This window comes from Phymastichus coffea, unplaced genomic scaffold (assembly GCF_024137745.1).
Source record: "Phymastichus coffea isolate CEN01 unplaced genomic scaffold, Cenicafe_Pcof_1.1 PCOF00048, whole genome shotgun sequence".
Lineage (NCBI taxonomy): Eukaryota > Metazoa > Arthropoda > Insecta > Hymenoptera > Eulophidae > Phymastichus > Phymastichus coffea.
The window spans coordinates 216,622-229,436 of record NW_026706859.1 but is presented as its reverse complement, the minus strand read 5'-3'; the positions used below and the strand labels follow the sequence as shown (position 1 = coordinate 229,436).

The 12,815-nt window shown below is 34.2% G+C and overlaps 1 protein-coding gene across 2 annotated transcripts in view; it reads right to left on the bottom strand.

Moving 5' to 3' along the window:
* LOC131665248 (muscle-specific protein 300 kDa) overlaps positions 1-12,815 on the bottom strand; it is a 92,690-nt gene that overhangs the window by 15,548 nt on the left and 64,327 nt on the right. Inside the window, exons 51-58 of one of the 2 annotated variants that reach the window (XM_058937013.1) lie at positions 12,493-12,627; positions 9,351-11,006; positions 7,550-9,272; positions 5,148-7,239; positions 4,307-5,003; positions 3,907-4,206; positions 3,301-3,660; positions 2,615-3,211 (exon numbers count right to left, since the gene is read on the bottom strand). In XM_058937013.1, coding sequence (XP_058792996.1) covers positions 2,615-3,211; positions 3,301-3,660; positions 3,907-4,206; positions 4,307-5,003; positions 5,148-7,239; positions 7,550-9,272; positions 9,351-11,006; positions 12,493-12,627 — 7,560 coding nt within the window. Of the gene's footprint in view, positions 1-2,614; positions 3,212-3,300; positions 3,661-3,906; positions 4,207-4,306; positions 5,004-5,147; positions 7,240-7,549; positions 11,007-12,492; positions 12,628-12,815 lie in introns of both variants that reach the window. The other variant, XM_058937014.1, reaches the window with a different exon arrangement.

The following is a 12,815-nucleotide window of genomic DNA, read 5'->3' as shown; positions in this document are numbered from 1 at the left end:
AAAAATAAACCCAAATAAAAAATGTCCGGTTACAGTAGCTTTAAAAAAATAAACAGTATTTTTATTAAAATACTTAATTTAATGAATTCACCAATCGGTTTGCTTACAATCATTTACGTAAAAGAGTCACACGTGATGTGCTGTCGAAGCTTGACCTAAATTATTAATAATTTCAGTGTTAGCATAATAGGGAGCTCATTTTGATATTTTTATCATCTCGACTTTCCTTCATACTGCTATCAAATACTCTTCGCGCCTTTATCGTACACTCACACGACGTTGCGATACATCAGTTATGGACATATAGTCTATGAGAAATTTTTTTTCCTCTCATCCCACGGAAACCACACGATACATGCCTCGAAAAATATTTTCGAATCAAACCTGACATTTATTAAATGCGGTCAGTATAGACACGCGTGGTTTACACAGCTGACGATGAAACTAAATGTACAGAAATATTCCACGCGCGTGTTCATTAAATCCGCGCATAAACACCACGGATAAGAATATTTTTACTTTAAATGATTTGGTCGTCGCGCTAGATTATATTTAAAAATGACGCAAGTCATATTCTCACCAATCACATATTCAATTTTTACAAAAGGATGTAACCGGAACTGACACAGGGTGTAGAAAATTATACGTTAAGAATCGCGACTTCCAAAACGGCATCGTGCGTATTTCACCGATCGTGTGGATAAGTTTGATCTATCAATGACATTACGCGCTTACCTTGAAATTATTTTATTCAGCTTTCTTTGATCAATAATCCATAATTGCCATAATAAGACGTTCAATTATCATTAATGATTGAGTCAAAACGAACATTTGTTTTGTCTTTGACCAGCTTGGTCCTTTATACTGTTTATTATTCAGTACAGTAGTCATGACACGAGGTTATCGTAACCGATAGTTTTTACTTTAGATCACACAATTTTTTTTTCATTGATATTTAGGAATAATTCACGAGAATTCTCAAAACGTAGCACAATTATTGTCCTCCATGCTGAATTCAATGTACTGATCACCGATAAGATAGTTAACAGAATTTATCAAAATAAAAATCGTTGTACAACAAGCCGACGTAATCAAATACACTAATGAACAGAAGAATTGATCAGAACGTATGTTTCGATGAGCTGATTAGTCTTGCAAACAAACACAAATTGAATAAACTGAAATCTACCGAACGAATAAGACGACACTTTGTAATAGAAAAGTGACTATACTTAAGTTAAGAAAAAAAAAGACGTACTAAAGTACGTTGGTACACATGACACAATAGGGACAGTTGGACGTAGCAACGTAACAGTACCGGTTAATTATTCTTAGTTGACCGATCGCGCGGCACAGCTCTTAACTTTTATTCGCCGCGAGCACGAACCTTTCCGGTCACATGTGCGGGCGACATGTGTGCGCTCGCGCTCGGCTATACGCGACACAACACAATAGGTCGATCGCCGTCTAGGCTCAAGCCGTGCTTCAACGGCAAACTCCCGCGCACGACTGATTAGGCGTCTCGTCTCTTAGCCTCTGTTACATGCTAGCAGACGAGATATCGCCCAGGCATGCGCTCATCGTACCGCACGCGCTCGCTCTTCTGACGCGTATTTCAGTTTTTCCGTTCGAATCGCGGTGGGTGCCGCGAGAATTTATTTTTCTTTCTTTGGCAGTCCGGCCTGAAGTTTTTATGGGATAATGCTACCGGGAGTTGGCAAGGTCGTTAAGATGAAAGTAAAGGATAGGGGAACGGCGGAGAAGTAGCACGAGGTGTTCGATTATTTTTAGCGCAAACTTTGCTATAGCTTAGTGAAGATCGGCAAGCGCGATTTCTGCGCTTCTTTTAATATGAGCTCACGTACTAATTACTGATTTTTTTCGCTTTATTAAACTGATCAAGTATTTCTTTTTGGTACTAGTAACAATGCCTAATAGATAAGAAAAATTACAATATTTTCATCCTACGTAGCCGTGAAAACAAATTGTTAAATAAAAATTTGGCTTGCTTGAGTTTTGAAGATTCCATGGCAATTTTAAATTTATTACACGACATTTATTTCTTTTCCACTAAATAGTTTTATTTAAATAAAACCTTTTCTATACGTATATGAACTTCAAAATCAATTGGACATATGAGCTCTGTGTCTATTTTTAAAGCATGACTAGTTGGTCAAATATAAAAATGGTAAGAGTATTTATTATCAGTGATGATATTTCATAAGGTCAACGAAGAGTAAAATTTATCTGAGGAAAGACTAACAAATTGTCATGTCTAATTTAAGAATTTATCTGCACGATCTTTTAATAATTTTGAAGTAACTTGACCGTTTTTCAAAAGCAATTCGAATTATACATATTAAAGTTTTGTTACGTAATGTATGTAGTGTATTTACATATGTCGAATAGAGTATTTCAGAAAATCTACTATCAGTTTAATGAGCTCACGCCAATCATATAACAGTGATGCAACGCGTTTAAAAAAATGAATATAAGATAAGTAGAATAGAGTAAACGACAACGAATGAGCTTTAGTAAATCGGTAATATTTTTCATGTTTCACGTGATATAATTTATTCATTTAAAATATCAATAAGTTTCTTAAGTATTTTACCTCGAGTCGCTCAGTAGCTTTGAGTAATCTCTCGTAGTCCACGCTACCTTGGACCGTGAGGAGTTCCATCATATAATCCGTTTCTTGCACGGATTGCTGTACCTTTTCAAGTTGTTTTTCAAATCTCCTCCAGAGATTCAATCTACTTCTGAGCAAACCGAGCAGCTTTGCGCATCTCGATTCTAAAACCTCGTGAGTATCCTGTAATTTTGCGACATCTCGCTCAACGCCAACAGGCGACATCGAGACACGCATCCTGATTGGGAGGGTGTGCAAAAGCTGCCGCAGGCCCATAATATCTTGCCAAAGTTGACCCAATTCGTCGCCAACCGTTTGACATTGTTCGACTGCAGCTGCGATGATGTCACTAGCCTGATGTTCGTTACCCTCGCACTGGACAAGAACAAGTGCGTGCCGCTGATGAGCTTTCTGAACTCGAGTGATGCCACGCTTGAGGCTCTTGAGATGTTCGCGAACCACCTGAGCCGCATCTAATTCCTCGCTGATCATACCCTCCAAACGACGTGCCATCGACAATAGAATGCCCACGCGTTCGCTCTCGGCAGCTGGAAGTAGGCCTAGTCTTCCTAATTCGTCCTGTGGGAACATTCGTAAAAATTTGAAATGAAGCTTTTATTGCTATCGGCAAACAGAGCATTAACATTTATATTTTAAATATTTTTTACCTGAATAATGCATACTCTCTCGAATAAAACTGAGAGTCGTTCGGCATAAAGTTCAAGCTCCTCTTCAGTTTTCATGACTCCGTGGAATTCGTCGATAGTCAATCTAAGTTCATGTAATTCACGTTCGAGAATGTTTAGCTTTTCGTTTACTGGAACATCCTCGGATGATATCGTGCTGCGTACAGCGTCTTGTATGCGCTTGATTTTGTCTGACACGTTGTTCCAGCGTTTCTGCATTTGTTCATGGAATTGCCGTTGCAAAATTTCATCGGACAGTGGTACAATTCGAAGGGCTTGTTCAAAGCAATGATCCGCTTCGTTGCGCATATTATTGTGAACTTCGTACTGAGCTCTTAATTCCTAGTATGAAAAATGGTCTACTTAAAAAACGTTTGAACGAGTTCATTGTCAGCTTGTTTTAAAAATAGCGCTATAAAATATTAATTTTATAAGAGCTAAATCCAGTTCTTTAGCATTGTGCCAACCACATTCAAAGAAAAAAAATCATTCTTACTGACGTCTTTCTAAGAAACCAACTGAGAGTATTGAGTTAAATATATAGTAGCGCGCGAGGTTGCGAAAAAGATTTTAGAATGATATGCTTACCCAAAATCGTCTCATGTGTCCACCAGTAGGGTCGTTAACTGTGACAAGTTCTCTTTCGGCTCGGGTCATCCAATTTTCAAGTCTGTTAACCAACATCTCCTGATTACTCCAGCTGTCGCGAAATGCCAATAATCGTTTTAAAGATAAATCGACGTTTTCTTGAAGTTTAACAATCGTATCGAGTGCTTCTACATAACGATTATCTGGATCTTCGATGTTAATAAGGTTCTCAATATTTCGGGCTAGTTCTAGCAGTTGAAGTAATCGACCATGATGCTTTGCAATGTCCAATGACAAATTCTAAAACATGAAATAGTTTCGTTTGAAATGTAGTCGCCTGCAGTTAGTCAAAAAAAATATCAAATCAATAAATTAAAGTAAATTTGAGCGATAACGTTACCTGATAAAGTGAAATATACTGTTCATATTCGGTAGAAGTAACATTTTGTATATCTGGAACCCGTTGATGTGCAACTTGCAACCATCCTTTCTCCTCCTTGATTCCTTGTTCTAAGACCACCCATCTTGAAGCGGCAAGTGACATTTGTTGAGCTTTTGATGCTGCTTGATCCAACAGTGAAACAGCCTTGTTATGCAATTCTTCGTGTAGCTCATAATATTTCTCCTTTGTTTCAGAATCTAAATTATTCTCTAATGATTCCAAAATTGCTCTACAATGATTCAGATTAACAAAAAACTTTCTGTGCTTTTGCATTTCATCTTGTAAGTGTTGTAAGCATGTTACAGAAATAGGACAATTCAGAAGGTTTTCCGCAACTTTAGTAATTTGCGAAAATTCATGAAGGGTTTGCTCATAATCACTAGCTAATTCTAGCATTTCCAAAAGCTTTTCTCTTTCGACACAAATTTCATGTTCTATCAAAGCTATCATTTCTTCGGTTAAAAAGAGTTGCTGAGGGATTTCTTTTCCAGGGTATTCTTGCAAAAAACGTTTTGCTTCAGCATATAAATTAGTTGCTTTCAATATCAAATCTTTATTTGAATTATCTATTTTATCTAATCCTTCAAGTTTTTTAACAGTTGGAATTTCGCTATTTATTAATGCACTCAATTGTGATCTTTGTTCGTTTATAAGCCTGTATACAAGAAAGTAATTCAAATTAGTTTTTAAAGTTATAATACTATTATTTTTGTATACAACATAGTCAGATTCAATTATATCATATGTATAAGCAACGTATTTGTTTAGAAAATGAGAGTAAAAAACTCGATCTACTTACTCAGCGATGTCATTAACTTTATTTAGGAATTCATTCCATCTTGCCATTTCTAATATTACGTGGCTTTCTCCATCTTTTGCTACTTCTTCTATTGCTTTAGCTTGACATTCTAATGCTTTGACACATTCTTTCAATTTTTCACGCTCTTGTTCAGGTATAATATGTTCTATACCATTCCAAACTTTGTCTAACTCTTTAATATTCTCTTCAACATAATTGACTTCATCTCGAAGCTCAACAAAATTTCGCGTGTCGTCAGGAGTTGCTCCACTGGGGCATTCTCGTCCTAGGAAAATTCTGGATTCTATAGTTTCTAGCCACGTGGATATCGTCTCTATTACTGTAATAAATGTTTCTGTGATAACTATAACGTTCTGTTCTTCCGCAGCATTTCTTAATGTTGATAAGTCTTTCTGTATACCAGATGCTTTATCTTCAAAAGATTTTTTAGAGGTAGCAGTCAAGGTCGATATATGTAGAAGATTTGAAAAATGTGAAGGCTTGTGAGAAACTTTAACTTTTTCAAGCATAAGCTTGGTAGCTTGAATTTTTTGTTCAATACCAATTTGGGACAGTTTTGAGCTTTGAATTTCTTTTGCTAAGAAATCACTTGTTACTTGATTTAATAAGTGAACACCTTTCTGAAGTGGAACTGATGGTTCTAGACTTTGTTTACTTTGATCTTCGTATGGTTCAGAAATTATTGATGAATTTTCATTAGAATCTATTGATATTATTGAAGGTTCTTCGTATACTTCAGGTGATATATCTGAAGACGTTTGTATTTTTGATTTTACTACGTTAGAATAAGAAATTTCAAAAGATTTGTCTTCATTGGGTGTAGTTGTAGATTGTTCAAATACAGAGGTGAAATGAGGTAACTCTTCTGTTTGAATCGGTTCACGAATCTCAACAGTTCTATTTCTCTGTCTCTTTCTTTTTTGGCGTTGACTTTTTGATGATTTTTCTTCGCTCTGTTCATCCGTTATCGTTATATCTTGAGACGTTGAATCAGGAGTAGTACTACCACATACTTCTACAGTGGCTTTGATTTGAATTTCAAATAACGATTCGGGCGTAGAACTTATATCTGGTGAAGATATTACAGTTTCTGGCTCTTGTTTCTTTTCTACCAATATCAATTGTGCAGATTCTTCTTTCAAAGGTTGTTTTTGCAATTCTTCATTTATTTTAAACTTTTTTTGATCGATTGGAACTTCTTTCACATGAAGATCTGCAGTTGGTTTGTCGTCAACTTCTGTTACTATTATACTTATGTCTGGCGGATGCTGCAGTTGTACAGAGTCTAAAGCAGTAATTGACTGAACTTCTTTTTGTTCACGAAGGTCAGAAATATCTTTTGTGATACATAGTTCTTCCAGATTTTCTGCAACGTCAATTTTGACTTCAGTTAATTTTTTTTCTTCAGCATAGTTAGAATCTTTATTCAAAGTTAGTTTCTGTTCGATGTCCGTACGTAATAAGGAATCGATTGGTAATTTAGTCTCTGATTTTTCTACGCTGATTTTTTCATCAGTGAAATCTACCTTGATAGTTTGAGAACTTATGTCCAAGGTTTCAGGTATAATTTGAATACATTCTTCAACAGTTGGTACAATTTCTTCTGATTTAGTTTGAATTGACAACTCTGACGTTGCTATGTGTTCTGGAGTACTCGTCTGAGATTCTCCTTCAAGAAGGACTTTTGGCTTTCCAATATTTTGCTCTGCATTTAATAAGTCTAAACTTTCAGTAGGACTAGTTTGTACTGTAGTTTCGACTGGCGTAAAAGTAGCTGTTTGTATTTCCATTTCATGTGTTTCCAAAATAGCTTTTGATGTAGTTTGAGTTTCAATAGTTTGACATGGTATCTCGTCAATTAAATGTGCTTGTACATCAGCGTTTTCTACATGAAGAATTTCTGGCGAGGTGGCTTTACTACTTTGTTCGACTTGATCTTTGATAGCAGATGGTTCATAATTTTCGGTTTGAATTGCTATTTCTTCTAATGTTTTTTCATATGACTGGGGTGGCGTTGTTTTTTGTTCTACGTTCGTCAAAAGTTGTTGCGGAATTTGAACTTCAGTTTCTTCTGAAAATATAGAGTAAAATGTTGATAAAATTGCGATATTTATATTGGTTAGCGAAATGTTTAATATTGCAACTTTTTTTTACGAATTTAAATAGTAGTAATATTTTCTAATAAAAAATATTACTTGTGTATTTACATAAAATTTGTTGTGAATTTTTTATTGATTAAATTAGTCTAAAAATATGCAATATCTATACATATGAAAAATATATTTTTTGTGAAAAGATAAATAATTTAAATTTAATCAACTACATTTTCAAGTGCCCAAATAATGTTAAAATAAATTTTTCCAGCAGATAAAATACTATACCTGTTACTAAATTGAAATCAGTAGGTGATGTTTGAACTTCTAAATTTTTCACATTAATTATAGTTTGTGTGTCTGCTTCGCAGGAAGGTATGGGAGGGATAGGAGTAGATGGTGCTTCTTCTCTTGGTGTAGTTTGAAGAGCAATTTCACCAGTAAGAAGTATATCAGGTGTTTTAGGATGTGTAAAGGAATCTTCTATATCTGGCTTCACATCTAAACAAATTTGTAAACCAGTGTCGAGGCCGTGTCTTGGAGATGTTTGAATTTCAGTGTGGATTTTATCAGTTTTCAATACTTGTGCTTCACATTCCATTTTATTGAATTTTTCTAATTCTGGGACCGTTTCGTTATAAGTCACTAATTCTTTAATTTCTGGCACCATTTCGCCAACTGATACGTCACACATTTTGACTATTGTTTGTGTATTTGCTTCATGCATAATTACGTCGCTCGATTCAGCTAAAGCTTCATCACTTTCAATTACTTGAACATCACTCTTTTTTTTCTTACGTTTTTTAGATGGTTTTTTGGAAACTTTAGAATCTTCACTTTTGTTTACCTCCATTCCATCTGTAAATTCTAGTTCATCGCCGCTCATTTTTGAAACTTCAGTATCTTCCTCTGTCATAGTGCGATCTTTTTGCTTCTTTTTCTTCTTCTTTTTTCTTTTACCAGAATTTTCAGTTTCGTGATGCATTTCTTCAACTGTTGTTCTCTGATCTGCTTCATAACCATCACCTTCAAACACGTCGTTCTTTGGCGATGAAAAATTATCAGATGACTCTGTAACTTCATAAATATCTGGCTCTGGTTTTTCTGTTGTGTGTTTTGATGAATCACTATGTGATATATCTATTTCAATAGATTCTGCTAAAGTTGTTGTTACTGCGGAGCTACTAGATTCTTCATCGCTTTGTTTATGATGTTTTATTTTATCTCTATGTTTTTTCTTTTTTTTTATTTTGCGACCCATGGGGGCATCATTTCCACTAATATCAGGAGATTGAGCTAATTTGTCGCTGTCAGTTTCTATTATCTTCTCTTTATGTTTTTGTTCTATTACATTTGTTCCAACAGTTTTGCTGTCAATGATTTTTATATCTTCAGTATCAGCTGGTAGTGAGATATTTATCTTTTCTTCAGAAACACGAAGTAAGCTGTCTTCTGGTCCTTCAATATATGATTCCACAGATACTGATGGTCCTTTTTTATCGCCCGCTTCTTGATCTTTTATAGATAGTACGATGTCAATTTTCTGAATATTTTGATCAGTTAACGCACCTGATTGGAAACCATCTTGCTGAGATTTTGTCGATGCTTCTTCAATTATTATTTTCGACTGAGACAATTTTATGTCTTCTTTTTCGATGTAAGGTTTTTCCATATTTTTTGCTAATGTTTCAAGATCTTTGACTACCTTGGTATCTGAGATCGTATTATCAATATCCTTAACTTTCAATCCTCTTTCTTTCTGTAGAATATCGGTAACCACTGAAAGTGATTCATCAACATCTACTGTGCGCTTATCGGTAACATCTGTGTGCGGTTCTACTTCTACTGTGCCAAACGCTAGTTCAATACGATGTGTTTCAAAAGATGTTCCTACCGGTGTATCTTCAAACTTACAACTAGCTTTAGTGAATGGTGGAATATCCTCAATTGTTGTTGACTCTAATGAAGATATATCCTGGGCGGTTGACTCAACTGATTCATCGTGAGGTGCCTGTAAATAGGCAGATTTTTCAGAATCTATTAATTTTTGACTTTCTAATGCCACTGAACTTAAATGTGGCACAATTACCTCGATTGGCATACACTCAAATTCGTGTTTTTCTTTAAAGATAGGTTTGGCTTTATCGTTATCAATCTTTAACTCATTGAACTCTTTAGAACCAGTCATCAAATTTGTTTCAATTTTAGATTGTTCATTACTTTGTATTTGAGGTTTTTCTTCAATGGTGTATGTTTTATCAGATGCAAGAGAATCTTCTGAAGTTGATGAACTTTGCTTTAATTTTTTTTGCTTCGATTTTGATAATTTCTCCTTTTCAGTGATATTTAGTTTTGTAGCAGATTGATCAGTAATTCGTAATTTTTCATCTTCTAATTTCAATTCGCCAGACTGAGAAAAAGGGATTTGTTGACTCAAAACATCAACCTGAGGTGTTTCGATAACTACTGGTATTTGTGTAATTCGTGGTTCTGTAAATTGAGTTAACACTTCACTTTTAGGAACTTCATCGACAATGTCTATGTTTGCAGTTTGTGGTTCTGATTCGTCTCTGGTTTCAAAAACTCCTTGATCTTCGCTCTTTACAACATTAATACTAATATGGGGTATACCTTGCTCGTCAATTTCGACTTCTTCTGGTTCTTCTACTACTTCTTCACTAGTTACTTCTTTACCATCGATAATAGTGACCTTGCGAATAATGCGTCGAGTTTTTCGAATGACTTTCCTTGTAACTTGTTGAACTACTGCATGTACTGTTGATGTCTTAGTATGATAATCAGAACCTGCGACGAGGGCTTTATCAATATCTGCTGGTTTTAAAGTCAAATCTTTCATATCACCATCACGTATCACTCTTTGAGTGAATTGTGGAGTACTTTCATATTCTTCAACGTTTAACTGTTCGCCAGGTGTACCGGTCATCACTTTTCCACCGTAAGATTGTTTTATGGCCATCTCGACGGAACCATCTGGTTTAGTTCTAGTGACAGTGACTTGCTGCCCTCTCATAGTGGCTTCAGAAAAAGCTTGGACCACAGGAGGATTATCACCTACCGATGTTGATAATTGCGAAAGATGTTGCTGCGTCGTCTGTCTACTAGTAACAAGTGTTCTACGAAGCTTTCGTACAATAATTCTCTTGGTTCCATCACTATCCACAACAACTTCTGTTGTAACATCATCTGGCTCTACGAGTACTGTTTCAAACGACTGAGGAGCAGCGTGTTGTATATTTAGTTCTGAGGTGACGTTTTCTTGCTTTTGTGCGTCTAAGTATTTCATGTCGACAACGATGTCTTCTGAATTTCCAGTTTGCGGATCACGTCGCCCTTGCTCTAGACCGCCCAAAGATGAAATATTTTTCGTCGCTATTTCTATGACATCATGTTTACCGTCTGTGCTTTTTAAAACCTTTATTGTTTCTTGAATTTGCTGATTATCCAATAATCCTATATTTATTGGAATACTGTTGTTCTCAGAAGTTTGACAAGCCGTAGATATTGGCAGTAGGTCCGTTGATGTTTGCTTGCTCGAAATTACTGGTTTTGGTTGTTCTTTAATGATACTTTGAATTAAACTTTGTCCAGTTTGTAAAGAGACATCAGCCAGTGACGGCGATGAATCGTCGCGAAGAGATTGAACAGACGATGCTCGATCTAGCGTGGCGTCGACACCACTCGTCGTTGCGATCTGAGTCAACGGCTCATTTTCGTTGACCGCCAGCTGAAAAAAGATCGTTAAGACTTAGACGCCAAGGCATGTAGCGCAGAAATGCAAGGCGTAGGTTTAAAATTAGCAATGAAAATAGTTGAGGCAGTATGGAGATCAGAATGTAAGTGAGAAGTTTAATTTTAGAAGCAGCAGCCAATTGGATTAAATGAAAATAATTTACCAATTTGAGATTACTATACATCATGTTATCAAATTATTGAAATAAGGAAAGATTGTATTCCAAAATCAGATGAATATAGGTTAAATATTTTTAATTTGAAAAAATTAAAATGCATTGATTACTCTTTTCATTGGAAATTAAATAAACTAGAAATCTATTGAATTTTTTTACAACATTTTTACATTATTTAGTGAAAAAGTGTTTTTATCAAGAGAAATCATAAAATTTATAGATAAATACTAAGAATATATATATTTTTTTTAAAAACTTCTATTAGCAACAATTCTATAAATGAACTAAGGATTCAATAAACAAATAGTGCAAGGATTGAATACTAAAAAAACAGAGAGAGTTTATTATAAAGTGAGAGAAATAAAGTAGGGAAAATAACATAAATATCTTTAATAAAGCAGCATTATTACAATGTGACTAAATAACATTTCTAAATACACGATATTTATATGGTACATATTTTTTCAATTGCAATACATTATCATTCATATAGCATACAATATCTATACATCAAAAAGAAATAGTATTTTAAATATTTCTGTTCATTCCCTGGATAAGGTAATGTATGAACTGATAGAATAGAGTATAATAAAGCTGAAATAACAATAACTAATTGATGCAGTGACACAAGCGATAATCTACTTGTAAAATATGCAGTGCATCGTATGTATAATAATCATGAATATTACTTACGTGCAAATTATGAATTCAGTGATACAGTAAAAGGCATTAATTATTATAACTATAATGTACAAGCTAATAGAGTGAAATTATATTAAGATTACTATTTGATGACAAAGCATGATGTAAATAAGTGATTTAAAAAATGAAATACTATAATGTCTTATGTTATCAAATTTTTTTTTAACTCTACAGATATCAAGTGGAGTAATGACTTGTTTATCAAAATGATTAGCGTTGAAATACATTTTGTGAAAATAAGAAAAGAAATATAATAGCTGGCGTAAACTAAATGATAATCTATGACATTATGTAATTAATCATTAAATAAAAATTGATAGTTATATTAGAATATAATTGAAAAGTTATAATGATATTTGTAAGTTACTTGAAGTTAATCACAATCAAGATTTTAGTAAACACAACTGCATTGTTCAAAATGAATGGAAATGTACATGAGCCAATGACACAGCCAAAATAATTTATCTTGTTCACTTGCTGAGATGAATGATCGAGAACAAGAGTATAAAGTTTTCTTTTTCACATTCAAGCAAGACCCAGCACCGTAGTGTGACAAGTTGTAGTGAAAATATAAGATTCCAAGTTCTGATAAGGGATGTGTACCTGCTGCTCCTGTATTAAACGACGATCCAATTCTTGTAAAGCTTCTTTTAAGTTTACCGCTAGTTCGGAAACTTCTTCCAATGATTCTAATTCAATTAATCTCTGTAGGCGAAATGATATTTCTTCCCGTAAGACCTATAATAGTAAAATAAGAATAATTCTATTAATCCTTAAAAATAATTTCTTGAAAATTGTATGAAAAAATTTGTTGTTTTCACATGTAACTATTTTTATTAATAACAAATTATTTTTAACATTTTATTAAAAACTTGTAATGATTTATTCGAAAGAATAAATACCGCACAATAAATAATAATTATTAT